Source organism: Canis lupus, chromosome 4, assembly GCF_011100685.1.
Source record: "Canis lupus familiaris isolate Mischka breed German Shepherd chromosome 4, alternate assembly UU_Cfam_GSD_1.0, whole genome shotgun sequence".
Lineage (NCBI taxonomy): Eukaryota > Metazoa > Chordata > Mammalia > Carnivora > Canidae > Canis > Canis lupus.
In genome coordinates, this window is record NC_049225.1 from 37,332,804 (window position 1) to 37,359,489 (window position 26,686).

Sequence of the window (26,686 nt, forward strand, 5' to 3'; positions counted from 1 at the left end):
TTAGTATTACTTTGATTTAATCTCTGATGACAGTGTGTGATAACGATATAATTGCCATTAATGATTGTTTAGGGAGAAGCCTCTTGGATTTTTTTCTAGGTTCTTTGTATCTGTGCTACCTTTCATATCAGTTTTTTCAAAAGGTAATGACCAGTTTAGTTTTGACTATTGCCTTGTAAAAAGACTTTGTGTATGTGTTTGTTTTAAATACAAACAAACATAACTTTGTGTATGTGTTTGTTTTAAATACAAACAAAATTCAAACATAACATAACATTGATAATAGTAACTTTGAACCCGTGTGCCACCTGTTCATTAACACATGGTCACTGCTGTTTTATCTATAATCCATCCATAACCTCTTCTCCTCAGATTATTTCAAATCAGATCCCAGATACCATTTCATTATATTACTAAGTATCCCTGAAAGAAAATCTGTTTATTTTTTAAATTTTATTTTTAAAAAGAATTTGTTTATTTGAGAGAGAGAGAGAGAGCACTAGAGAGGAGTAGAGTGAGAGAATTTTCAAGCAGACTCCCTGCTGAGCTCGGAGCCCAGTGCAGGGCTGGATCTCACAACTCATGAGATTTGTGATCTGAACTAAAACCAAGAGTCAGATGCTCAATCAACTGAGCCACCCAGCATCCCAAGATCTCTTTAAAAGAAAAAGTAGTCTATTATACTGTTATACTTAAAAAATTAATATCAAATAATTGGTAATTATTTGAAATCAGGATCCAACAAAGTTTACACATTGTAGAGTTTTTGATACTAATATACTAGGCTCTTTTATTTACAGGAGAGTCACACCTGCAAAGTGTTCCTTTTTAAGACTTAAACACTTGTGATTTATACTTACATAAGTTTAGTATTGTAATTAACAGTAATTGTGTTATAGTTGTTTTTATTCCCTCCCTAGAATCTTAACAGTGCAATGCAGGTAGACCCTCTGAAAATGTATTCTTTTAAAGCCAAAGTTGACAAACTTTTCTTAAAGGGACAGATAGCAAATATTTTAGGCTTTGCAGGCCATATGATCTCTGTCATAACTACTCATATCTCTGCCACAGCTACACAACTGTGCTATTAGAGCACAAAAGCAGCCAGAGACAGTATGTAAATGAATTAGGGCTATGTTCCAGTAAAAGTTTAGTTCTAAAAACAGGTGGTCAGTCCATAATTTGCCTATCCCTGTTCTATAGCACTGGTTTTTCAGAATGTGTTCAGTCTGGTTCTGTGGAGGTATGGAAAGGGCATGGCAGCCAGGACTAGTATTGGTGTAACAGTCTACGACTTCATTACCCACCTCATCTAGAACTCTGCTTTTACGGATTTTTATATATTGGGTTTCAAATGAGATTTTGAAATCCTAAAAACAGGATTCTCTCGTTTAGGGAAAAAAAAAAAGTTTTGGGCAGCGGGTGGCTCAGCGGTTTAGCGCCACTTCAGCCCAGGGCATGATCCTGGAGACCCGGGATCGAGTCCCACGTCAGGCTCCCTGCATGGAGCTTGCTTCTCCCTCTGCCTGTGTCTCTGCCTCTCTCTCTGTCTCTGTGTCTCTCATGAATAAATAAATAAAATCTTTTAAAAAAAAGTTTTAGGGCAGTCCTGGTGGCGCAGTGGTTTAATGCTGCCTGCAGCCTGGGGTGTGATCCTGGAGACTCAGGATCGAGTCCCATGTCGGGCTCCCTGCGTGGAGCCCGCTTCTCCCTCTGCCTGTGTCTCTGCCTCTCTCTCTCTGTGTGTTTCTCATGAATAAATAAATAAATAAAATCTTTTTTAAAAATTTAAAAAAATAAAATAAAAAGTTTTAAGTTCATGGGTGTATAACACATTCCTAGTCTTTATAACAGTGACTCCTATTACTATTGTTTTGTGTTAGGTACTATGTATGCACTTACATATTTATACTTATCCTTATCTCATCTGATCTTTGTAGCAACTTTAAAATTAAATCCTTGGGATCCCTGGGTGACGCAGCAGTTTGGCGCCTGCCTTTGGCCCAGGGCGCGATCCTGGAGACCCAGGATCGAATCCCACGTCGGGCTCCCGGTGCATGGAGTCTGCTTCTCCCTCTGCCTATGTCTCTGCCTCTCTCTCTCTCTCTCTCTCTCTGTCTCTCAGATGTCTCTCTCTATGTCTCAGTCTCTCTATCATAAATAAAAAATTAAATTAAATTAAATTCTTCATCCCCAAGGAGAAGTTAAGTAACTTTGTTAAAATCACTAAGCTAGTAAATTGGATTGTTTGACCACCCCTTTTTTAAGATCTATTTATTTACTTGAGTGGGGTGGGGCAGAGGAAGGGAGAAAATGCGAAGCAGACTCCCTGCTGAGCACAGAACCTGACTCAGGGCTTGATCCCATGACCCTGAGCCAACTGAGCCACCTAGGCACTTTGTCTCTTAATAGATAAACAGTTTTTTTAAGTTATAAAGTGGTATACGTGCTCACTGAAAAAAAAAAAAAAGGCAACAGAGAAATAATTACATTAGGTTGTTTAATTTTTCATCGTTAAAAATAGTGCTTTGGTAAGATATCTTTGTCTTGTGATCTCATTTAAATTCAGATGATTTCCTCAGAATAGATTCCCAAAGTATAATTCATGGATCAGTAGTGTGAATTATTTTAAAATTCTAGATATACATAGTCAAGTTGTTTAAATAAAAATTCCAATGTTAAAGAAAAAATTAGCTATAAATATTATACATAAGTGCTAGTAAGAACTAGACAGTGACTTTTTCTAAGACCTCTAAATTATTCAATACCTCATAGATTGAGGAATTTTGTTCATGAAAATATAATGGTGGTAGACCCTTTATATTTCTATATATCAAGTAGGAATTGTGTGGTTTAAAGATTTTTCCCAGTGTTTACTCTGCCTTTAGCCTCAGGATGTGGGGGCACTACTAAGAATATTTTTATATGAGTACTTTTGTCTTTTTATGGATAGATAATTGAGCAAACTATGCTGACACTTCAGATGCAGGGCCTAACTATAGCAGTGCTGAAGGTTAGGGTCAGGAGCTCAACATTCAAGTGTACCTCTTGAGAAAGCAAGCTTATCTCTAAACTTGAAAGGAAATTACTACAACTTGAATAGGACAAAGAGCCTCTGGTTTCTCTGAAAGAAAGAGGACAAATTGGTATTGTGGTACTGGCTTTGGAGTCTAACAGACTCTAAGACCTACCTATTCAGGACCAAGTATTTACAGAATTGAAGCCTTTGAGTCTTTATTTTGATCATCTATAAATTGGACCCAGTGATGCCTGCCTGTTTAGAGTTGTTTATACTTAGGAAGTGTCAACATAATCATTAGGGTTTCTGAATTAGAAACTATCTTTAGTAGAATAAGATTATCAAGTCTAGTACCTGAGAGAACAACAAGAATTTATTTATTGAATGGAATGAGGTAGATAGGGCTTTTCTGTTTCAAGAGTTATTTTAGATCAGGCTGAAGAGACATTTTTATCTAAGTTATAAAAGTATTCAATTGTTCTTAAAGCAAAGAAAACACTCCAGCAAACTAGTGAATAAGAAACTACTTTGCCAAATTGTATATATGTTTATAATGAATATCAATTTTATGTCAGGAATGTAGAATACTGAAGTGAATAAGAGACAGTCTGATGGGGGAGATAAGTAGTTAAAGCAGTTATTTAGAGTGTTGTATGAGAAGTGTTAGATGCACATAGGGCCCTGTTTAAGTGTAGAGATTGAGGCCTTCTTGGATCAGGGAAGGCTTCCTGGGTACTGCCACTGGTAATGCTGGACCTGAGTTATTAGAGCAGAATGGAAAATTGGAGAGATTGAGGCTAGAAAGAGGAAGACAAATAACAAAGGAGTGTCAGTGGAAGTGGACAGATTTGAGAATCTTAAAGAATCAATCATACTTTGTGCCTGGGGATCAGGATGAGAGAAAGTACCTTTGATTTAGGTTTCTGGGTAAGTCCACTGTAGGATGCTCAACTTAGAGAGTCCCCTTGAGTAATTTAGAAGACGACTGTATTATTTATACTATATTATTTGTCTTCCTTTACTGACAACCCCAATCAACAATTTCATATAGCACCTGTTATAACTGAGGTACTGTTATACAAGCTGAGAATACAATACTGAACCAAAAAGAAATGTGTGCTCTCATGAAGCTTACATTCTCATGGAGAGAACAAATAAATAAAAACATAAGGAAAAATAAGGCAAGAAATAGAGAATAGAGAATGACCAGGGCAGAGAAGGCAGTGAAGGGGCAGGGAGGAGCTCTTAAATGAATAGAACAAGAAGACCTTCTTGAAGTTATATTTGAATAGTGTCATTCCAGGTAAAGGAAATAACTATAAAGGCCCTAAAGCAAGAGTGTGTTTGACATGTTTCTTAGAGCAGCAGGGAAGCCACAGTGAGTACAGTGGCATGAGTAACACGGGAAAAGAGAGATCAGATCAGTGATAAGATCATCTGGGTTTTTGTATTCTAAATATGGTGAAATGCTGTAGAACAATTGAGAGCAAGAGAGTGATGTAATCCGCTGCTGTGTGAAATATAGTCTGTAAAGGGCCAGGAGCAAAAGTCAAAGTGAACAGACTAAGCAGGAGGCACTTGCAGTATTCCAGGCAGGATCTGATGTTTCCTTGGATCATAGTGATAGCTGTGAGGTAGAGAAGTTGCCAAATTTGGGTCGTATGTTGAAGACTAAATCTACAGGACTTTTTGGAGTATAACAGAAAGAGAAAACTCAGGTGATTCCATGGTTTTTACCTTAGGCAACTGGTTTAATAATGACTCCATTTTTTGAGATTGGGAAGTTCAAGGGATCCAAAATAGCCAAAATAGTCCTGAAAAAGAACAAAGTTGAAGGTTCACACTTCCTAATTATATAATTACCAATCAAGATAGTATGGCATTGCCATAAGGATAGTTATATATAGATCAATGGAATAGAATTGAAAGTCCAGAATTAAAACTGTACATTTATAGCTAACCAGGTTTGGACAGGCTATCAGGATAATTCAGTAGGGGGAAAATAGTCTATTCAGCAAATGGTGCTAAAAGAACTAAATGTCTAAAAGAAAAAAAAAATCGACTCCTACTTCACACTATATACAAAAAATAGATCAAAGACCTAAATTTAAGTACTAAAACTCTTAGGAGTAAATCTTCACGACCTTAGATTTAGCAATGGATTCGTAGATATGAACACCAAAGTATAAGCAATATAAGACAAATAGAGGGATCCCTGGGTGGCGCAGCGGTTTGGCGCCTGCCTTTGGCCCGGGGCGCGATCCTGGAGACCCAGGATTGAGTCCCACGTTGGGCTCCCAGTGCATGGAGCCTGCTTCTCCCTCTGCCTGTGTCTCTGCCATTCTCTCTCTCTCTATCTGTGTGACTATCGTAGATTTAAAAAAAAAAAAAAAAAAAAGACAAATAGATAAATTAGACTCTCAAAATTTAAAACTGCTATGCATCAAAGAACGCTTTCAAGAAAGTTAAAATATACAGAATGGGAGAAAATATTTGCAGATTGTATGTCTGTTAAGGGTCTGGATTCTAGAATATATAAGGAACTCTTAGCAATCAACAACAAAAAGACAACCCAATTAAAACAAAGGATTTGAGTAGACATTTCTCCAAAGAAGATACACAAATGACCAAAAGCTCATGAAGAAAATGATCAACATCATTAGTTATTAGAGAAATCCAAGTCAAAAGAACGAAATGCTTCATACCCACTAGAATGGCTATTTAAAACAAAAATAACAAATGTTGGCAAGAATGTGGAAAAATGGGGATGCCTGGGTGGCTTGGTGGTTGGCCATCTGCCTTCGTCTCAGGGTGTGATACCAGAGTCCTGGGATAAAGTCCCACATTGGGCTCCCCCAAGAAGCAGGCCCCCATGGGGAGCCTGATACTGGACTCAGTCTCAGGACTCCAGGACCATGCCCTGAGCAGAAGACAGACGCTTAACCACTGAGCCACCAGGTCCCCCAACAAATAAAATCTTAAACAAAAAAATGTGGAAAAATGGAAACCCCTCCAGTACATTTTCTGTGGGAATATAAAACGTTGCAGCCATTGTCAGGGTAAAAAGGAATGAATTACTGATAATATGCTACAAAATAGATGAACCTTGGACATATGTTAAGTGAAAGAAGCCAGTCACAAAAGACCAAACATGGTATGATTCCATTTATATAACAGGCCCAGAATGGTCAAACCCTCAGAGACAGAAGTAGATCAGTGGTTGCCTAGGGCTGGAGGTTAGCAGAGAAATGGAGAATGACTGCTAATGGGAACAGGTTTCTTCAGTTATCAAAAATACTATAAAATTGATAGTAGTGATAGTTGCACAACTATGAATATACTAAAAACTATTGAATTATACTTTAGGTTAGTGAATTACATAATATGTAAATCACAGCTCAATAAAGTTGTATGAAAACAAAAAAAAATGGTGACACCAGAGTCAGGATGAATACCAGAGGTTTGAGGATAGCAGAAGAGACATAAAATAGACTCTCCCAGAGGGGAGAGTAGAAGAATAAATTGACTATGAAAACATATGATGACTGCTGGGCAGTACTGAGGGACCACTAGAGGTCTACAGCCTTAAATACTGTGAGCCCAGTCAGCATTGTTGTGTTGCTTAGGTGAGGACCGTAATAAATAGCTAGAAGATTGAATTTAACCAATACTGGGTTTTGCCAGGGAGTACAATAGAATTTAGAAATATTCAAGGGACTTGTTATATGATAACCGTGAAATCTAAGTTCACTAAGAAGTGAGACCATGACAGGATAATGGACAATGGAAAGGGGATAGTCTGGAATTAGATGTCCCAGTGGGGCTGAAGGATTATTGGAGTTAGGACATTAGAGGACTGAGTTGGAAAAGATAGGTGGTGGTGATCAGAGAATGGTACATCTGAAAATGAGATCTCAGAAGCGGCACAGTTACTACTGACAGGCACAACCAGGGTTGAAGAACCAGAAAACACAGAAAATGAATTGGCTGTTTCCTTACTTCTGCCAAGGATGGTACGTAACTGGTACCACTTGAGATGCAAGGGGCAGGTTAATTCATTACGTACAACGGATTGTCTTGGGCATTAGGCCTACTTCTCTCTCAGAATCCCACTTAAGAAAGGCTGAGATGATACGATCCATGGGAGTTGATGGCCAAAAGGTCAAGGAACTGAGAGGACAGCGCACTGGACAGATCACACCCTAGGTTGAACCTACGAAAACTGCAACTTCATCTGCTTCAGTCTAATATGTAGATATTAAAGTCACCAAGAATGATGGCAGGAGTGGTGAAGAGATAAGACAGTAAGTGGTATGTTAAAACTTTTAGCGAATGGCCAGGAAGTGGGGTGGCTGGTGAGGGGCAGGTGACCAGGAGGATAGCAGATGACTACTTCAGGGGTAGGGTAGCAGGGCTAGCACAATGGTTTGTGTTTCAAACTAGGTTTTTCTAGTAGTCTGGAAACAAATGAGAGGCTATTTACCCCATCTCCAGGTCAGCAGTACTGTGGTATAAGGAAGAAGAAACCGCCTGTCCTTAAGAAGCTACAAAGAGGGGGATCCCTGGGTGGTTCAGCAGTTTGGCGCCTGCCTTTGGCCCAGGGCACGATCCTGGAGTCCCGGGATCGAGTCCCACGTCCGGCTCCTGGCATGGAGCCTGCTTCTCCCTCCTCCTGTGTCTCTGCCTCTCTTTCTCTCTCTCTCAGCGCTCTCTCTCTCTCTCTCTCTCTCTCTCTCTCATAAATAATAAATAAATAATTCTGAAAGAAAGAAAGAGAAAGAAAGAAAGAAAGAAAGAAAGAAAGAAAGAAAGAAAGAAAGAAAGAAAGAAAGAAAGAAGAAAGAAAGAAAGATACTACAAAGAGAACAAGATCTTCCGAGGACAACCATCTTTCAACGGGAGTAAAGAGGATGATGGAAGCTTTCACATAGGAGGCTGAAAACATCAGGGGTTTTATTGATCACTGACACGAGTTCCAAGGGGAAAAGTCATTTTGAGAGTAGGAGGGAAGATCAAGTCAGCTTACAGAAGTCCCCCCACATGACAGTCATGTGGGGATGAGAATCTACGTGATGAGAGATGTCATGGGAGGCTTGGGATTCTCATGGTGTCTAAAGTAAACAGACCTAAGGCATGATAGGATTAGTCCCTGGTTATCTCTTAAAGGAGCAGTGCTAGCCAAAGGAGGTGTCCACATGACACAAATGTTCTTTATCTGTGGGGTCAGATATGGTAGCCAGTGGCTATTGAGTACTTGAAATGTGACACACAAAAAAATGAAAAAAAAAAATATCAGTGAACTATGGGACTATTTTAAGTGGCCTAATACACAGGCAGCTACGGTCCCTGTAGAGGGCAAGGGACAAAAAATTTTTGAGGAATTAATGACTGAAAAAATTCCAAACTTGACAAAGCCTATAAACCTGTAGATCCAAGAAGTTCTAGGAAGCACAGGCACAAGAAACATCATCATAAATTTTAAAAAGCGCATCATACTCAAATTGCTTAAAACCAGAGATAGAGAAAAAAACCTTAAAACCATCCAGAGGAAAAAAGACATGTTACGTGCAGATGGGAAAAACAGGAATTAATCAGATTTCTTGGTAGCGACAATACACGCAAGAAGACTGTCAGGCAGAATTTTCTTAAATTCTGAAAGAAAATGGTTATCAACCGGGATGCCTGGTGGCTCAGTGGTTGGGCGTCTGCCTTTGGCTCAGGGCGTGATCCTGTGGTCCCAGGATCAAGTCCCACATCGGGCTCCCTGCAAGGAGCCTGCTTCTGTCTCTGCCTGTGTCTCTGTCTCTCTCTGTGTCTCTCATGAATAAATTAATAAAATCTTTTAAAAAAAAAAAAAGAAAGAAAGAACATGGTTATCAACCTAAATTTCTATACCCAGGGAAATCTTTCAAAAATGAGGGCTACTAAATATAATAAAGTATCTCGGATTAGATCCAAGAATATAAAAATTAAAGGGGGTAGTAGTGGAAAAACTGGTGAAATCTGAATGAAGAATGGAGCTTAGTTACTAGTTGTACCAAAGGGGTGCCTGGTTGGCTCACGGTTGGGTGACTGACTCTTGGTCTCAGTTCAGGTCTTGATCTCAAGGTCATGGGTTCAAGCCCACATTGGACTCTGTGCTGGGCATGGAGCCTACTTTAAAAAAATATATTTATGTGGCAATGCTAATGTTTCAGTTCCAACAAACATACCATGGTTACATGAGATGTTAACATTAGGAGAAAGGGAGTGAACGTTACAAAGAAATCTCTATACTACTTTTCTGACACCTTTACAAATCTAAATTATTCCAAACTCAAAATGTTATTAAAATTTTATTTTTTTAGGGACATCCCTGGGTGGCTCAGTGGTTTAGTGCCTGCCTTTGGCCCAGGGCATGATCCTGGAGTCCAGGGATGAAGTCCCGCATCGGGCTCCTTGCATGGAGCCTGCTTCTCTCTCTGCCTCTCTCTCTCTCTCTGTGTCTCTCATGAATAAATAAATTAAATCTTAAAAAAAAAAATAAATTAATTAAATCTTTAAAAAATTTATTTTCATGAGAGAGACACACAGAGAGAGAGGTAGAGACACAGGCAGAGGGAGAAGCCGACTCTATGCAGGGAGCCCCATGTGGGACTCCATCCCGGGACTCCAGGACCACGCCCTGGACCGAAGGCAGGCGCTAAACCACTGAGCCACTCAGGGATCCCTGTTATTAAAAATTTAAAAGATGAAACAGACTTTTCAGATATACTAACACTGAAAGAATTCATCACCAGAGACCTACTCACAAGAAATGTTGAAAGTCCTTGAGGCAACAGGAACACTGCAATGGGCTGGATTGTGTCATCATGCCTCATGGGACTGAGTAGCTAAATTTTACATTTATTTAATTCTGATTAGGATTCGAATTTAAATAACTACATGTCTCAAAAAATGGTAGATAGGGACGCCTGAGTGGCTCAGTGTTTGGGTGCCTGCCTTTAGCTCAGGAGGTGATCCCAGAGACCCAGAATTGAGTCCCACATCGGGCTCCCTGCATGGAGCCTGCTTCTCCCTCTTCCTGTGTCTCTCTTTCTCTCTCTGTGTCTCATGAATAAATAAATCAAATCTTTTAAAAAGGAAAAGGAAATGGTAGATAATTCTAATGATGGCCTTTATGTTGGGACTAGTGTTTTGGGGGAGGCTGATAACAATGAGACAGGCACCACGCAGGTGGAACAAGCCTTCGGTTCTACCTCTAACTTCCCACTTATGAAATGGTAGGCGGAGGATGGTTGGTCTTAGCAGGACCATACGCAATTCTGTGGCTTCCTATTTTTTCTACTGAGGTGGTTTTGAGTTTGTGGGTGACCGAGTCGACTGTCATTCTATCAAATCTCTTCTTTGTGTGTATAATTTCTACTCTCCTCAAGGAGCCATCATCTCTAATGTTTACAATTCTAGGCTGCATGTTTTTATTTTTTAAAGAGTTTGTTTATTTGGAGGAGAGAGAGAGTGGGCATGCACATGGGGACCTGGGAAGGACAGAAGGAGAGGGACAGGACAGGCAGAGTCCCTGCTGAGCAGGGAGCCAGACTTGGGGCTCGATCTCATCAGGCCCCTGAGATTATGACATGAGCCCAAGGCAGATACTTAAAGGACTGAGCCACCCAGACACCCCACATATCTTTAGTTTTGATTGCTTATCTTCTTTGATTTGGAAACAGTATAGAAACAAAAGTTTACTCAGTATTGATAATTGTTCTGTAAGGCTTTGTTTGTTTACTTGACCATTCTGTTTGTACAAATTAGTATGAGAACTAAAGATTAAGACCTAACATAAATTATAGATAAGGTGGTAGGCACTGGTTCTAAGAGTAGTCCTAAAGCTTTGGATAAAACTAAGAAATCTGGAATATAATGGGAATTATATAATAACAACAGATGTTTGCTGAGGGCTTTTTGTGGGCTAGAGACTATTACAATTTATTTGGGTTATTTGTTCTTTACAAAAACCAATGAGGGTAGATGCTCTTCTCTCATTTTGTAGATAAGTCAGCTGATTCTCAGGTTAAGTAACTTGCCCAAGGCAAACACAGCTAGTGTTTGCTAGTAGAACCCCAACTAGTAGAATCCCAACTTGGACAACTCTAAAGTCAGTGCACTTTATTCTGCTAGGTGTTGCTGCTGCTTTTTTATATTAATAGTGCTAAGCCCAGTCACAAGCACAGCTCCTTAGGATGTTTTCCATCCAGTGTTACATAAAGGCCTAAGTTAATGGTTTTAGGTTTATATGTGGCCCTCTCAGCTTTCAGTGATATCTCTCCTTTCTATTCTATCCCTCCTACCTGGTAGTTGTCCTCAGACTCCCTTGTTCCTTTTGAAATCTTTGGCAGTTGTTACCAGTAGTTAGGTTTTGGACTTAAGTTTCATATTGAAATTTCTTCTGCAGCTATTTGAAACAGCGGTTTTCAGCCCTCAAAAACTCTAGTGTGTAGCAGGCTCCTTTAAAGCAACATATACCTTCATGCTCCTTGGTAGGGACGATAGGTTTCAAAGGGAAAATGTAGCTGTAGGGTCCAGTCCAGTTCACTCTCTGATCATAACACTTTTTTTTTTATCATAACACTTAATAAAAGAATTAGCATATAGTTTTTAGCCATCTGCCAAATCTCTACCCTCAAATTCTTTCCCACTTGCCCACTCATTTACCATTTTCTTTTCTCATTCTTTATCCTCTTATTTTCCAGGAAAGGCAGCCTGCCCTTGTAAAACAACATATGCTGCTTTATTTTATTTTTTATGATTTTATTTTTAAGTAATCTCTGTATACAACCCTGAGATTAAGAGTTGCATGCTCTATCGACTAAGGTAGCCAGGTTTCTCAACATATGCTTTTGTAAAATTAGATTTGTGTTGTGTTCCTGGTGCCACGTTTCTTTGTTGTTGCTGTTGTTTTAGCTTTCTGATCTTAATCAGGTTATTTATTATTTCATCAGCTATAAAATACAGATAATCATATGCCTTGTGGTAAAAGATTAGAAATTATGTTTATAAAGTCACTGGCACAGAAAATGCCCTCATAAAAAGAGCTTTTTTGAATCCATTGCTGTGATTTAATTTGGCAAATATTTATTAGCATCTTATCAATTCTGTACTCTGCTGAGGATGCTGAAGAAACAAAACCCAGAATCTCTGAATTCAGAAAGTTACATGGTATAGAAGGAAGACTGACATATAAATAAGTAACAACAGAAATCTGCTATGTGCAATAGAGGCATATATATATATAAGTGCTAGAAGCAATTAATTCTTTTTCTAGCCTTGCTTTTGTGGAGTGCTTTCCAAGTATTTCTTTTTGGAAAAATACTTGGTAGTCAAGATGGACAAATGGAAAGAGAGGGAGAAAAACAACCCTTAAAGGTTTCTGTAATCTGTGAGGTGCTATTCTTTTGAGAATTGATTTCAGTGAGACACTTGATAAGATCTCTCATAAAGTCCTTCTACATAAGATGGAGAAATGTGGACTGGCTGTTAGAATAGGAGGTGGATTTGAAGGTGGTTATACAACTATGTCCAGGATGTTTTTCTCCTACAATACTTTCTTTTTATTTATAAATCTCTGGGTTGGAAAGAACCTTGGAAATAGATAATGTACTTTAATTTGTACCTAAGACCGCTCTATAATCTGGTCTCTTTTTTTCTTTTTTAATTTTTAATTTGACAGTATAGAAAAGTATATAGTGCAAAAAGTATGCCTCCGTCCTGTTGGATTCCCCAAGAGTCCCTGTCATCTTCCCCAGAGACAAACACTATTTATATATTGTTGCTTGTGAGGGGTAAGGGGGGGAGGAGTTGTGTGTGTATATGATCTTGTTTTATCATGCATATCTTTTAAAACCTTGTGTTAATAATTACTTGAGTGTATATACTTTCTCCCTTAGTAACTTGTAAGCTCCTTGAGAGCAAGGACCCTATCACATGATTTCTTGTATATCCTCCAAATCACTTGCACATTGAAGATTCTCAATAAATATTTGCTTGATTAAGTAGTTAAAGGAAATTTGGATGACAGCGAAGAAGATGGTCATATCTAGTAAAATGCCACAGGTTTCTGTCCTTGGCTTTATCATTTATTATAATGATAATAATTTTCCTCAGTGACTTGGATGAAGATGTAGAAAGCATTCATGTCATAAATGCAAATGACACAAAGCTGGAAAAGAGAGCTGATAACATCAGATGACAGAATCAAGACTGCAGATGATCTCAACAAATTAGAATGTTCAGCTGAAAAGAACAGGGATAAATATAAAGTCTTGAGTTTAAGGGGGGAAAATTAACCAACAACTTAGTTACCCAAGTATAGAATTAGGAGACTTGTCTTGATAATATTTTATTTGAAGATAATTTGGGAGGGTAGGGGATAGATCTTTTTTAAAAAATATTTGTTTGTTTGTTTGTTTATTTATTTATTTATGATAGAGAGAGAGAGAGAGAGAGAGAGGAAGAGGGAGAAGAAGGCTACACGCCAGGAGCCTGACACAGGATTCGATCCTGGGACTCCAGGATCGTGCCTCGGGCCAAAGCAGGCACCAAACCACTGAGCCATCCAGGGATCCCTAGGGGATGGATCTTAATTGCCTTTAAGATCAATTTAAGATTGTCAGGAAAGCAAATACAGCGTTGGCTGAATTAGAATATGAGTCTTGGGGTTAGTTTGTGGTTCTTGTGTTCTCTTTAATGGTCAGACTGCTTGTTAAGTGGTCCATTTTGGGGTTCCACACATGTAGAGAGAGACTGACAAATTGGGGTGTATGTAAAGGAGATCAACTAGGAATATAAAACTTGGGTATAGGAAATCAGGCTGATCTATCCTGGGTTCTACCACTTAACCAATTGTGATAGCTTAGCAAAGTCAATTTCCCTGAGTTTGTTTCTATACTTTAAAGTAGGGGAAGGAAGGAAGGAAGGAAGGAAGGAAGGAAGGAAGGAAGGAAGGAAGGGAGGGAGGGAGGGAGGGAGGGAGGGAGGGAGGGAGGGATGGAGGAGGGAGGGGAGGGAGGGAGGGAGGGAGGGAGGGAGGGAGGGAGGGAGGGAGGGAGGGAGGGAGGGAGGAAGGAAAGAAAGAAAGAAAGAAAGAAAGAAAGAAAGAAAGAAAGAAAGAAAGAAAGAAAGAAAGAAAGAAGAAAAAGAAAGAAAGAAAGAAAGAAAAGAAAAGAAAGAGAAAGAAAGGCAGAATATAATACCAATTTTGAGGATGGTTATGAGGATTAGAATTAACCTAGGCAATCAAAAGTTTCTTCAGTTTGAACACCAATAAAAAATAAATTTATTATTAAAAAAAAAAGTTTCTTCAGTCATTAGAGATTAGATTAATGTCTAGATATAGTCCCTGCTTTGAAGGAGGTTCATTTCAGTGGGGCAGACAACTAAGTAAATCCAAGATTGTAATCTAGCTTGTTCAGCATTCAGAGAGCTGATTTATGGAAAAGCAGGTAAACTTACTCATATAGCTCCCAGTAAATAAAGATTGAGTTGGATTGTTATGTAGCAATAGAATGAGTTTTTCCCTAGGAGAAAGTGAATTCCCCTCAGTGAATGGATATAATCAAGTTGTGGATATATGATTACTTACTGAAGATGCTATAGAAGGCATTTTTTTATGAGTAGGTTGGACTAGAAAGGTAGGCAAACTATGGACAGCTGACCAAATCTAGCCAGATATCTGTTTTTGTCAAGTTTATTGGAACATACCACACCCAGTTATTTGTGTGTTGTCTGTGGCTGCCTTCCTACTACAGTGTAGAGTTAAGTAGTGTGACAGATCATATGGCCTGCCAAGTCTGAAGTATTTACTGTTTGGCCCTTTACAGAAAAAGTTGACTCCTGGACTAGATCAATGCTTCACAACCCAAATTATTTTGTGAACTGATAACCTTCCTAAATTCTCTGGCATGGGGATTTCAAGTCGAGAGGGAAGAAGGCAAGATTTGAAGTGAGATGGTTATAGTTTTTCTTGTTACTGCAAGGAATGAAGAATAGAGAACAGTTGATTAACCTCCATGATCTCTTAAGAGACCATGACTTTATAAACAGATGCCTTTTGATGTGAGACAAAGTGTTGGTATGCCACCTGGGCTAAAGTTGTTTATGCCACTGGAACTGGGAGGTGGTCCTAGTGTAGTGTGAAAAACTGCTTGTGTTAACCATTGTGTACTCGTTTCCTCTCATAATTGGAACACTTTCTAGAGTAAAGATTGGAGCTATTATGGGTACTCAGATAGATGTAGCTATTGTTACTGTATATCATAGGACACCTCATTGGAATGTGTCACACCAGACAGAATTTTGATTGGAAAAGTGTAAAGGGATTGGGTGCTGCTAGTTGGGGTGCTATGCAAAACCTTATGTGGACTAGAATTTTTTTTATTAAAAAATATTTTTAAAAGAGTATTTATTTTAGAGAGAGAGAGCACGTAAGCATGAGCAGAGGAGCGGGCCGGGCAAAGAGGGAGGGACAAGCAGACTCTGCGCTGAGCACGGAGCCCTTTTGGCTCCATGTCACAACCCTGAGATCATGACCTGAGCTGAAACCAAGAGTCAGACACTTGACTGGGCCACCCAGGCGCCCCTAGACTAGATCTTTAAATCTCTTGGCAAATAGGAGATAAAAAGATCTCATTAGGGGATAAAAAGATCCCACAGCCCATCTTGTGGCTGGCAGTTTTAGTGCATACATTACAGGTGTTATTCTCTTTGCTAGAAAGGCAGAGGTTTCCCACACACTCCACTTTTTCCAGTGGAATAGGATTTTAAACTTTGCTTCTTCCCATACATTTTGTCTTTTATATTCAGAGTCTACCAACAATAGTTTATTTCTTCCAAGGAGGAAGCCTTCCTCACGACCCGAGAAACCTCTCTCGGAACAAAACACCGAAAGGGAGGGAGGGGAAGAGATTACTCTTCTGTCTTCCCCCCATCACTCCTCTCTCCTCCACTCCTTCTTCCTTTCTTCCTCCTTTTCTTCCTGGCTCTCTCTCTCTCTCTCTTCCCCCTCACCTTCCCTTTCTTTCCCTCCTCCTTTTGTTGAAAGTGTTGACTCGGAGACAAAAAGAGGCCAAGAGCAAGAGTGACAGTGGGACAGCTGCCCAGACTTCCCTAGACATTGACAAGTAAGTAAGTATGCTGTGTTGTCAGAGCACTTTTAACATAGTATTGTTTGGACTAAATAAAAAGATCTATTCCTCTCTTACCCTGGGTTTCTTTGGCCTTCCAATCACTTCATTACTTTGGTGTCTGAAGTTATTTTTCTTATTCCCAGTTTATGTCAGTGCAGGTAGCCTCTGTATTTTTTTTAATTACCCTAAAAAAGTCTTGCCACTAATTCCATTTGCTCTTAGCTTTCTGTTTTCTTTGAATTTGTGTATTTATGTTTGGTACTTTTGGGAAGTGGTGAGCTATTTTGCAATGTAATGGTACAGAAGTTTAGTTGCAAAAGGTTCGACAGTATAGTGACTTCCTTGGGTTGTGAGTTGCAGCTTGACTAAGAAAGTACATTCTAAGGAGTAGTTCAGTATAAGTGATACCTCCTGAAAGTAAAGACATTACCAGCAATACATTAAAGCAGTTAGTCATTAGGCAGAAATGTCTATCTTTGAAATATAGATTTTAGACCTGAAATTGCAAGTCTGCTTTCCCTAATCCAGTTGAGCAGAGCTGATCATTTGTTCCCTTTGGATTCTTGTCATATCGACATTCCTCTAGGATTGTATTCATCCCACCATATTGCAGTAATTTTTTTTTCCTTTTTGATATTTCTGTCTCGCTGGGTAGGCTGTGAATTATTTGAAGGCAGATATTTGCCTTCATTCATGTTTATATCCTCAGCGTCTAATAAAATGCGTTTGAGACAGCAGTAACAGTAATAGCTGTTTGTCGAACACCTAATGTTATGTGCTACTGTGCTAAGTGTTTGATTTACTTAGTAACTCTCACAATAGCTGATAAGATACTTTTTTAAAAATAGATAACCAGTTATTTATAATTTCCCTTCAAATTCTTTAAGATCGTGGCCAGAATTGGCAAAGACTACCTGACTCAAAAACCTAGGCTCCTTCCATAGTGCTGCTGTCTCTCAGCAGAGAGGATTAATATATGGTTTTTGTATTAATTCATAAATCTTGTTTTTTATTGTTTTTTTTTTAATTCATAAATTTTGAAAAGTACACTCGTCTAGCTTTTCTCATTAGGCAGTTTTGTTCTGTTTTCAAAGACCCCCAGAGAAAGTTTTCCTTAGAGCTAATTCAGCTCTCCATTTTCACTGATGCTCAATAAACCTTACTTCAAGGACACAGTTTCCTCTCTTTATACAGATTCTGCTGTTATAAAAAAGATAAAAATAACTATGTATATGAAGTTATGCAAAAGTCTCTGGCAAAACCACATGGTTTTGGTAACTTCCTAGTTGATGTTGCAGGTTGTAGAATTAAGGAAGTCAGCATACAGACTTGATTTACTAATCAGACAAGTTCATCCACCCTGGTAAAAATGTCATCTTGATTTAATGCTCTTGGTGTTCCTTTTTCTGTCTAAATTTTAACTTCCCTTTGAAAAAACTATTACACTTAATTTCAAAAGAGTTTGACAGAATATTTTATGTCTGAAGAGCAATCACCATTGTTTGAGATAGTTAGAAGAGCTGAGTTCATTACCATCTCACTGCTGCAACAGCAGGGTACAGAGAAACAGTCAGGGAAAACCGCTAATCACTCAGTCCTTTTGATTAGCATCGGGTTAGTTTTATTGGTGATCCTGCTGAGTGAATCTGCATTGGTTGACATGTCTTTTCCACAGAATAACGTAGAAACACAGTTGACAGGATAACATAAAAACACAATTTGAGACATATACAGGAGCCCAGGAGCAAAAGCAAATCTTAAAACTGCTCTTTTTTCTTTTGATTGGCTAGGAATGAGAAGTGTTATCTCTGTAAATCCCTGGTCCCATTCAGAGAGTACCAGAGTCATGTAGAGTCCTGTCTCCAGCTTGCCAGGGGTGACCAAGGAGCTGGACCTGAAGAGAGTGGGAAGTTATGCTCAGCTATAGAGGAAAAGCAACAGCATCAGCTGAGGAACCCAAAGGTATGTATGGAATGTTTTAGGAAATTCTCCAAAGTTCTTTCATATGCTTTTTTTTCTTCCTCCTTCCTTTTTTGCCTATCTAGAAATAAGATTTCATTTTAAAATTATATTTTCTTTTAATTAAAAGAAAATAAATGCTCACTGTAGGAAACATAGAAGTTAAAAAAAAAAGTATAAAAAAAGTATAAAGAATTGGGAAGTTATCACCCATAATTCAGCTACTCAGAGATAACTTTTAGTATTTTGGCCTATTTTCTTTTTTCCCTATGCATTTTTAATGTAGTTGAGAACGTGTGTGTGTGTGTGTGTGTGTGTGTTGGTATAAACATTGTAGCATAAACACATTCCTAGGTTTATTTTCAAACTATTTTTAAAACTTACTCTTAATGTTTGTATTGCACAGAAGTCACTAAACCATTCTTATATTATTGGACATTCACATTCTTTCCAATTCTCTTTATTATAAGATTGTATTTGAACATTAATCTGTGTACCACTATTTCTTAGAATAGATTTCCTGAAGTGCAACTCATAGGGGAATACATATAAACATTTTGAAATCTGTTGAAACATACCACCAAATTCCTTTCTAGAAAGGATATCCAATCATATCCTCACTGCCAGGAACATATTTGAGATCAACTCTGTTTAGTACCTGTGTGTTTGGTCTTAGGAAGCTGTGAGATTTGGCCCCTGGGCACTGGGAAGATGAATGTGCTTTCTGGGCTTTGCAATTAGAGATCAGAAAGAGCAAGTGTTGGTTTAGAGATCAAAAATAAAGCAGCAGCTCCATATTGCTTACTGACAGCAATCACTGCACACGAAGGTAGAAAAGCCATTATCTGTCATGACAGAAGAAAGGGACCCCTGTACGAATGGGGTGATTTCGAGGTAGTGATTTGGAGTTGGGGCTTATAGATAAGTGCCTGTATCATAGAGCCAGTTTATTCTTCTGGCATCACTACCTCTAGAAGCTACCTTGAAACTGTTATTTTCTATTTTAAATCTCTCCAAATCCATCATAAGTCAAAGGCTACTGTTCTTTAATATAATCTTAGTGGGATAATTTGCCTTGACTCTGGTTACCCATTCTTGGTATGAAGATAAATTCTGTTCATCATCACAGTTTGTGTTTTTACATGTATACCCTCATTTGTTAGAAAGCATAAGACTTTCCCAGATCTATGTCCTACATTTCTTCTCTCCTGGAGACAGATGTGATCTGGGCTAAGGAAGTTATATTTTAGATTCTCTGTCGTGAGATAATCCTTTCATCTGTTTTTCTCTGTCATAGGAAAAAAACCACAGTGAAGGCCGACTCCTCAGTCTCTTGGAGCAGTCTGAACACAAGACTGCAGGTGAAGACCCCAGGACCAGTTTCGTGAGCTTATGTCGAAGGCCTTCTAATGAAAATAATGACTGCCAACTCACTGTTTGTTGGAGTTATGTGGGTGTACATTTGACCCATTGGCCAGACTTTGAGACTCAGTCTAGGTTATATCTCCCTAAAGATGATGAGGACATACCCTGTCTTACTCATCATGTGTTTCATTTCAGGCTTTATAGAGCCTGAACTTTCAGAACTTCCTGTAAAGGGGGAATTTTTTTTCCAAATCACAGGGGAATGACATAAACCCTGAGTATCTTATAAGGGAACAGGCTTAAAAACCAGACATGCAGACATTTCTTCCTCCTCCTAATGCTTTGTGCATCATTGGTTACTTTTAGTTTAGTGTCCCAACCTACACTCCTGGGAGATTGTAGAAAGTAACTCTGTTTCTCTGTGCCTAGTATTTAGGAAGCAGTAGAGTGGATTGGTTAGCAGCATTGCATAAAGTTAAAATAATACTGACTTCATAGATTTTAAGAATTATATATAGTAAAGTTCCAAACATATTCCCTGGCATAAATAGGCTCTTGATAAATGTTAGGTGCTATTATTACTGTTGTTATTAGTTGCTGTTGTTAAAATTCACTAGATACAGATGGAAGAGGAGCTTTTACTTACGCCTGGTGAGATTTGCTTACCTTCTAGTTCTGATAGTTCATTGCCACTAAGCAAATCTGTTTTGCCTTCTGATGACTATAAAAAGGCAGCCTCTCCCTGCTGCCTCTAGACCAGCATGTTGCAAATCTCTGCAGGTGGCAGATTTCCCTTGGCAGCTCCTTGTTCCGCAAGTCCAGATTTGAAGTAGATTATTCAGAGGTTGTTCATTCAGAAGTGTTCACCTTATACTTTTGACACAACTGAGCCTGTTAGATGCTAATGCTCACATTTTATGGGGATGGGGATCTGAGCTACCTGTATAAGACTGATGAAAAAACAGCACCCAGAACACAGGAAGCATATGAGCAGAGAGAAGTGGTATGATTACAACACTGTTAACAACATTATTTTTTTTTCTCTCTCTTCTTACAGATGCAGAAATAAAGACCAAGTCTTCAGAAACAGGCTTCAGGTGAATTAGGGCATACGTTGAAGTATGGCTGTCAGCAGTTCTAGAAAAGTACAGACCAGGTCCTGGGTTCTGTGTATAGTGGATATTAAGCTAGAAATCACCACGGAACTGTGTGACTTCTCTTATGATACCCCACCCCCCAATATATCTGGGCTAAGAATTGGATGGCTAGTTCAGTTTCATGGTGTTAAAACAGGCAGAATCAGAGTTGTGACTTATTCTTGCCTCCTAACCCTGGTTTTCCAACCTAGATTTCAAGATGTTTGGGAATTTGGCAAAAAAATAATTTTAAAAAAGTTTGGGAATTTGGGTATGAATTCTCATTCTCTCACTATCTGTTGTGTGGCTTTGGGTATATAATTTACCCAATGTCCTTATCTTTGAAAGGGGAATGATAGTGCTCATCTGGTTGGATTATTACAAAGATTATATAAAATAATGATGTGTAAAAGCCCTTGTACAATGCATGACACAAAACTTAGTGCTTTTTAGTAGGTGTATCCTGAATTCTGGATTTTTCCCCCTTCTCTCTAGGATGCCCTCACCAGGGATGGAAGAGGCAGGCTGCAGCAAAGAGATGCAGAGTTCCCTTGCACATCTCGACTTAAATGAGTCTCCCATCAAGTCTTTTGTTTCCATTTCAGAAGCCACAGATTGCTTAGTGGACTTTAAAAAGCAACTTAACGTTCGGCAAGGTAGTCGGACACGGACCAAAGCAGGCAGAGGAAGAAGGAGAAAACCCTGAATTTCTAGGGTCCAGACACCGACAAAACCATTAGCAATAGGGGTGGGCCGTGTCATTAAGTCTTAGTGGCTTCTGTTTCATTGTTGAACAAGTTTTTTGGCCCTGCAGTTTTCACCACCAGCACCAACTCAGCATTCTTGTTTTGATGTTTTCTATAAGCTATACAGACAATTGTGTATAGTATTCTGTTTTATAACAGTCTGGATTCACTTATAGTTAAAAGAAAATTTAAATATATTTATGTTTGTATGAAATCTTATTTCAATAAGATGGAGATCTTCCCTTTTTTCCTCTGTGTTGCAGGGCTTGGGATGGGAATATTTAAATTGTGGAGCCAGTTCTGAGACTCCTAAATTACATGTTTCCTAATTAATTCCATTACTGTTTTTTGACATACTGCCTATATTCATTGAGTGTATAGTGCACAATTCTGAGCACTGCATGGTTACTCCCTTGACCTTTTCTGATATCATTGTGGAAGATGCCAAGACATCAAATCCTGCTTCTTATTTTACTATCCCTACCATTCAGCGACCTGTCACTTCATCTTGCTGCCTCACATAGTTAAGAGTTCTCAGCTGGAGCATAGGACCTTTGAGGGATATCTCTGGCCATTCTTACAAGGAGTTTGTAAGTGAATGCTCTTATTATTTCCTATGCAATTATTTTTCCTCCTAGATTAACCAGTGGCAATACCAAGCATATTCATCTATTAAAACCAAGATTAGTTCTTTGCTGTCAAAGGTCATAGGAGCAATAGGAAATAACTTCTATTTCAGTATATTTGTAGAGGAGTGCACATTCTTGACCACATTGCCCAGGAGCTTTCAGTGTAGAACAGAGATGTGGTCTGTCTGCAGCGTACTTACAGACTCCAAAGATGAGAGGATGTCAAATGGCAGAAGCAACTACCTGAGGGAGATGACCAAACAGGATTCTAAGAAAGCTAGCGTTGGCTCAAGATGATTTGAAGATATAATAAAAGACTGTGGGAGGTGGCTACTGAGCACGAAAGGATCCTGGGACAGGATAAATAGGGGCACCACTCAGACTAACTTCTGATTCATCAAGTTCAAAGTTACCTTTTTCTTGATTATAAGATGAAAATGAGGTATGTGTTAGACTTGGGGGTTCAGAGATAGCTAGGGTGGAAGGTACAGCATAAGCTTTTAAGGTACTGTTTCTTACCTATGCCATTGCACACAAGCTCTTTGAGTTAAAAGAAGGCAGAATGGCAGGCACACTATTTCTTCCATGTTTTGGTGCTGGATGGCACTGACCTTTTGACCAGCATCACGTAAATAACAGGTATTATTTTTTGAGGAACTACTGTGGTTTAGATAATGTATGTACCTTCATTTAATCCTCACAGCAACTCTGTGAGGTAGGTAGTATCCTCCCTAATTTTCAGGTGAGGAAACAAAGGCTCAGAGGAATAAATAAAGCCACTTTTTTGTCCATGGCAGTGAGATCACAGTGCTCCTCATATTCAGTCCTAAAGAAAATGCTTTGACTCTAGTGTTTTCCTTCTAACAAAAAGTAGTTTATTAGTTCTGTCCCATCAACTTAATTCTCACTAATCTCTCTCATTAAATGGCAATTTATTGGAGGTAGAACATTATAAATGGGATAGTATGTTTATCTCTGCCTGAAGAGGAAAAAAAGGGGAAAGGCTGATTCTAGAAAGCTAATTTTTTAGCTTAAAATTGCACAGTCTCCCTAGAACATGTGTCAGTGGCAAATTGTTGGAGGAGAGTATGGGTCAACAGCACCAGGACCAATAGGCTTTCTTGTTAGCTAGTGGGGAGTCAGGGGGAAACAGCTTTCTCCAGTGCCCTCTGCTGCCCTACCCCTTTGCCCCCTCCTCCCACTCCAGTGTCCCTATCTTTGGTAAAGGCTGCTTGTTGGCTTTTTGTTTTATTCTCCATGTGTCAGTGGTCCTGTAGGAGAGGCATTAGTGAGACAAGTCAGTGGAAAGAGTATCACATCAGACTGAATCTGACCCCTGCTTCTGATACAGGTTAACCCCTCTGAGACTTAGTTTCCTTGTCCATAAAATGGGAAAATCATACTTAACGGGGTTCTAAGATAATGGGTATAAATTCACAGTATCTGTCTCATGAAGAAGATGAATAAGTGGCAGCAGTTATTAATGTGATGCCAGTTTTGTATGTCATAAGTTGTGTTAGGGTGAGAGATGATAAAGCCAGAGAGGGATGGGATGCAGATGCAAGAGGAGACGGTTCATGTAGTGAGCGCTTAACTTCGTTAGCTTCATCAACTACTAGCCTTCCACAACAAGCTTGAGTCCTTGGGAATTTAGAGCTCACCTACAACCCCTAGGTTTTGGGTTGTTTTGTTTTTGTTTCTTCTGAAAGATGGCGAGCAGATGATCTGCTGGTATTACCAACTCTTGTTGGAGAGCTGGAAGTCTCCATGAACTTCATAAGCTATTACCATAAATTGGGAAAGAGGAGTTATTTGTGTTAGGCATTGTGGTTGTGTAATTTCCTTTCATCCTTACAACAGCCCTCTAGCAGAGGCTGTGCCTTGCCCATTTCCCCTGGGCACTCACCATTCTATTACATACTCACAATGTCCTATTGCAAGAACTTTCCACTCGCTGCCTTAGCATGTCTCTAGACTTGTGTGTGGCACAGGCTGGGAAAGCTAGGACTTAAGCCCCTGAGGCAGTCCTCAGCTAGTGAAAAATGGAAGTTGGAGGATAAATACTTGAGCCTCATTCCCCACTAGAGTTCCCAGAGTTCCTCTGTGGGATTGAGCCTCTGTAGCTCCCAGCAGCAACTTAATTATGGTATGTGTTCTGTTGGTTTCCTTTTATTCCTACCTCATTTCCAGCTCTGTTGTCAGTGGTTTCTGGATCAGGGCTGGGACTAGGGTAAGGGACCCTCACCACATAAGGGCAGAGTTGGCACTTATGTGATGGTATGAGGGCCTTTTTACATTTTGTAGATAGGCATTCATAAGCATCACCCTAATTCTAGCCTGGCTGGGATTGCTTCCCAGTTAAGGTATTTGCACTCAAATTAGGTCTGCCTCTGGGGAAACCCAAACTAAGGCAAATCCTATGGAGAAATTAGTCTCCGTGTTTTATCCTTGGAAAACTGAGGCCCAGAGAATTGAAGAGATTTGCCTAATGTCATACAGCTGGTAAATGGGATGGGATTTGAACCCAGGTCTGCCTGACACTAGAGCTGATGCTCTCTGTACTTCACTACACTACCTCCTGCATCTCACTTGAGTGCCAAAACTCAACGGAAATTTTAAGTTTGGATGGACTCATTCTCACCTGTGAGGCAGAATAGCTTTAGCCTTAAGTTGATTTAGTAGATAGAAATTGGGCTGAGGGGAAGGCAGTAAGTGGGTGGTAGTACCATTGGGAAGATAGAAGAATATATAAACCCAGAGTGGAAAGGCTGCTAAAGCCATATGCACCAGGAAGGAAGAGGTTACTTATTTCCTCTCAGTTTCTAAAGCCCTGGACTGGGGCACCTGGGTGGCTCAGTGGCTGAGCATCTGCCTTCAGCTCAGGTCGTGATCCCGGGGTCCTGGGATCGAGTCCCATATCAAGCTCCTTGCAGGGAGCCTGCTTCTCCCTCTACCTATGTCTCTGTGCCTCTCTCTCTCTCTCTCTTTCTCTCGTTCTCTCTCACCAATAAATAAAATCTTAAAAAAAAAAAAAAAAAGCCCTGGACTATTGAAGTTATAGCTCTTTGATTTAACAAAAATTAACTGATATCTATTACATGTTAGGTCTAAATCCTGGGCCCTGGGGCTCAAAGGATGAGAAAAAGAAACATTCTCTGGAAGCACAGTACAGCGGGAAAAGACAAACATAAACAGAGGATTTTTTTTCTTTCTTTTTTTAAGTAGGCTCCATACCCAGCATGAAGTCTAACTTGGGGCTTGAACTCATAGCCCTGAGATCAAGACCTGAACTGAGATCAAGAGTTGGATGCTCAACTGAGCTATCCACGTGCCTCTAAACAGATGATTTTAATATACTTGTCAATGAAATGATATAAGCCCATCTGAGACACTGGGATCAATAGACCACACTCAGCTGGGGTCAGGGCTAAGAGGAGCTCATCAGGAAAGGCTCCACAGCATTGGTAGGGACTGAAATATACTTTAGAGGATAAGGAAAAATTAGGTGAAAAGGCTAGACAGGGCAAAGGGGGAGGTTATTCCAGATAGATCAGCATGAATAAAGACTAAACAAGAAGCAGCTTGATGGGTATAGGAGATCTGCAAGGCACACCTGGCATAAAAGGATGTGGGGGGGGACAGTGGGGAACTTATAAGCCTGTGTGCTTGGCTCCTGGGCACTATCTGCTGTGAGAAGCAAGCCTGTGAACAGCTGAGTAGGGAGAGCCTGGCACCTAGCCCAACACTGGCTGCAACCCACCTTACTCTGACCTGACCACCAATTCTCATTCCTTAGTTCCTTCTGGACAGCTGGAGATTGGTACTAAGGGGCTATGAGGGAGGCTTGTTAGATTTTTTTTTTTTTTAATTTATTTATTTATGATAGTCACAGAGAGAGAGAGAGGCAGAGACACAGGCAGAGGGAGAAGCAGGCTCCATGCACTGGGAGCCCGACGTGGGATTCTATCCCGGGTCTCCAGGATCGCGCCCTGGGCCAAAGGCAGGCGCCAAACCACTGCGCCACCCAGGGATCCCGAGGGAGGCTTGTTAGGAGGTGTCCTTCTTGTTGGTCAGTGGCCAGTGTCCCTATCTTTGGTAAGGGACAAGGGTAAGTTCTCTGAAGAGAACTGTTGGCCACTGCTATGCCTCTGCTACAGCCAGGGCTGTCACAGGTGCTTACAGATCTCAGGCCCAAGGCATTTCTACCCTCCACAGGCCCAGACACAGACCTTCCCTGACACTCTGCCTAGGGTGCTGGGACCCCTGCTCCTGGAGAAATAGATACAGGACTTCAAGAAACATGGATGAAGAATCCTGGCGTTACTTGTCAGGGACATATCCTTACCCTGGCCCGGACGACTGTGGACTCTGGCTGTCAGCATGAATCACATTCAGTTCCATATTCTCTCCCAACTAGACAAAGCTGAGAGAGACAAGCCCCAGGCTAGGCAGGATGTTATGTTATGGGTGATGGCCACTCTGTCCTCCTTATTCCCACCCCAGTTTTCCTGTCTTTCAGAGCCTATATGTCTGATTGATACCCAGTGAAATGTGCAGCAGGGCTGATAATCTGGTGTGTTTTCAGGCCCAGTCATGCCAAAACTAATACAAGAGCCACCAACCCTGGTCTCCATCCTGGTATATGGAACCATGTTCTGCCTATAGATAA

General features: G+C 39.9%; 1 protein-coding gene and 1 long non-coding RNA gene across 5 annotated transcripts in view; one reads left to right on the forward strand and one right to left on the reverse strand.

The window, feature by feature from the left end:
• Positions 1-21,424, reverse strand: part of LOC119871502 — a 44,232-nt gene extending 22,808 nt beyond the window's left edge. Inside the window, exons 1-2 of the long non-coding RNA XR_005358132.1 lie at positions 20,173-21,424; positions 4,757-4,833 (exon numbers count right to left, since the gene is read on the reverse strand). This is a non-coding gene — a long non-coding RNA (uncharacterized LOC119871502). The remainder of the gene's footprint in view (positions 1-4,756; positions 4,834-20,172) is intronic.
• UIMC1 (ubiquitin interaction motif containing 1) overlaps positions 1-21,613 on the forward strand; it is a 127,474-nt gene extending 105,861 nt beyond the window's left edge. For 3 of the 4 annotated variants that reach the window (XM_038534679.1, XM_038534680.1, XM_038534682.1), the window contains exons 11-15: positions 16,098-16,176; positions 17,973-18,144; positions 19,439-19,502; positions 20,564-20,603; positions 21,138-21,613. In XM_038534679.1, coding sequence (XP_038390607.1) covers positions 16,098-16,176; positions 17,973-18,144; positions 19,439-19,502; positions 20,564-20,603; positions 21,138-21,348 — 566 coding nt within the window. In that variant the 3' untranslated portion in view covers positions 21,349-21,613. Of the gene's footprint in view, positions 1-16,097; positions 16,177-17,972; positions 18,145-19,438; positions 19,592-20,563; positions 20,604-21,137 lie in introns of all 4 variants that reach the window. The other variant, XM_038534681.1, reaches the window with a different exon arrangement.
• The last annotated feature ends 5,073 nt before the right edge of the window (positions 21,614-26,686 follow it).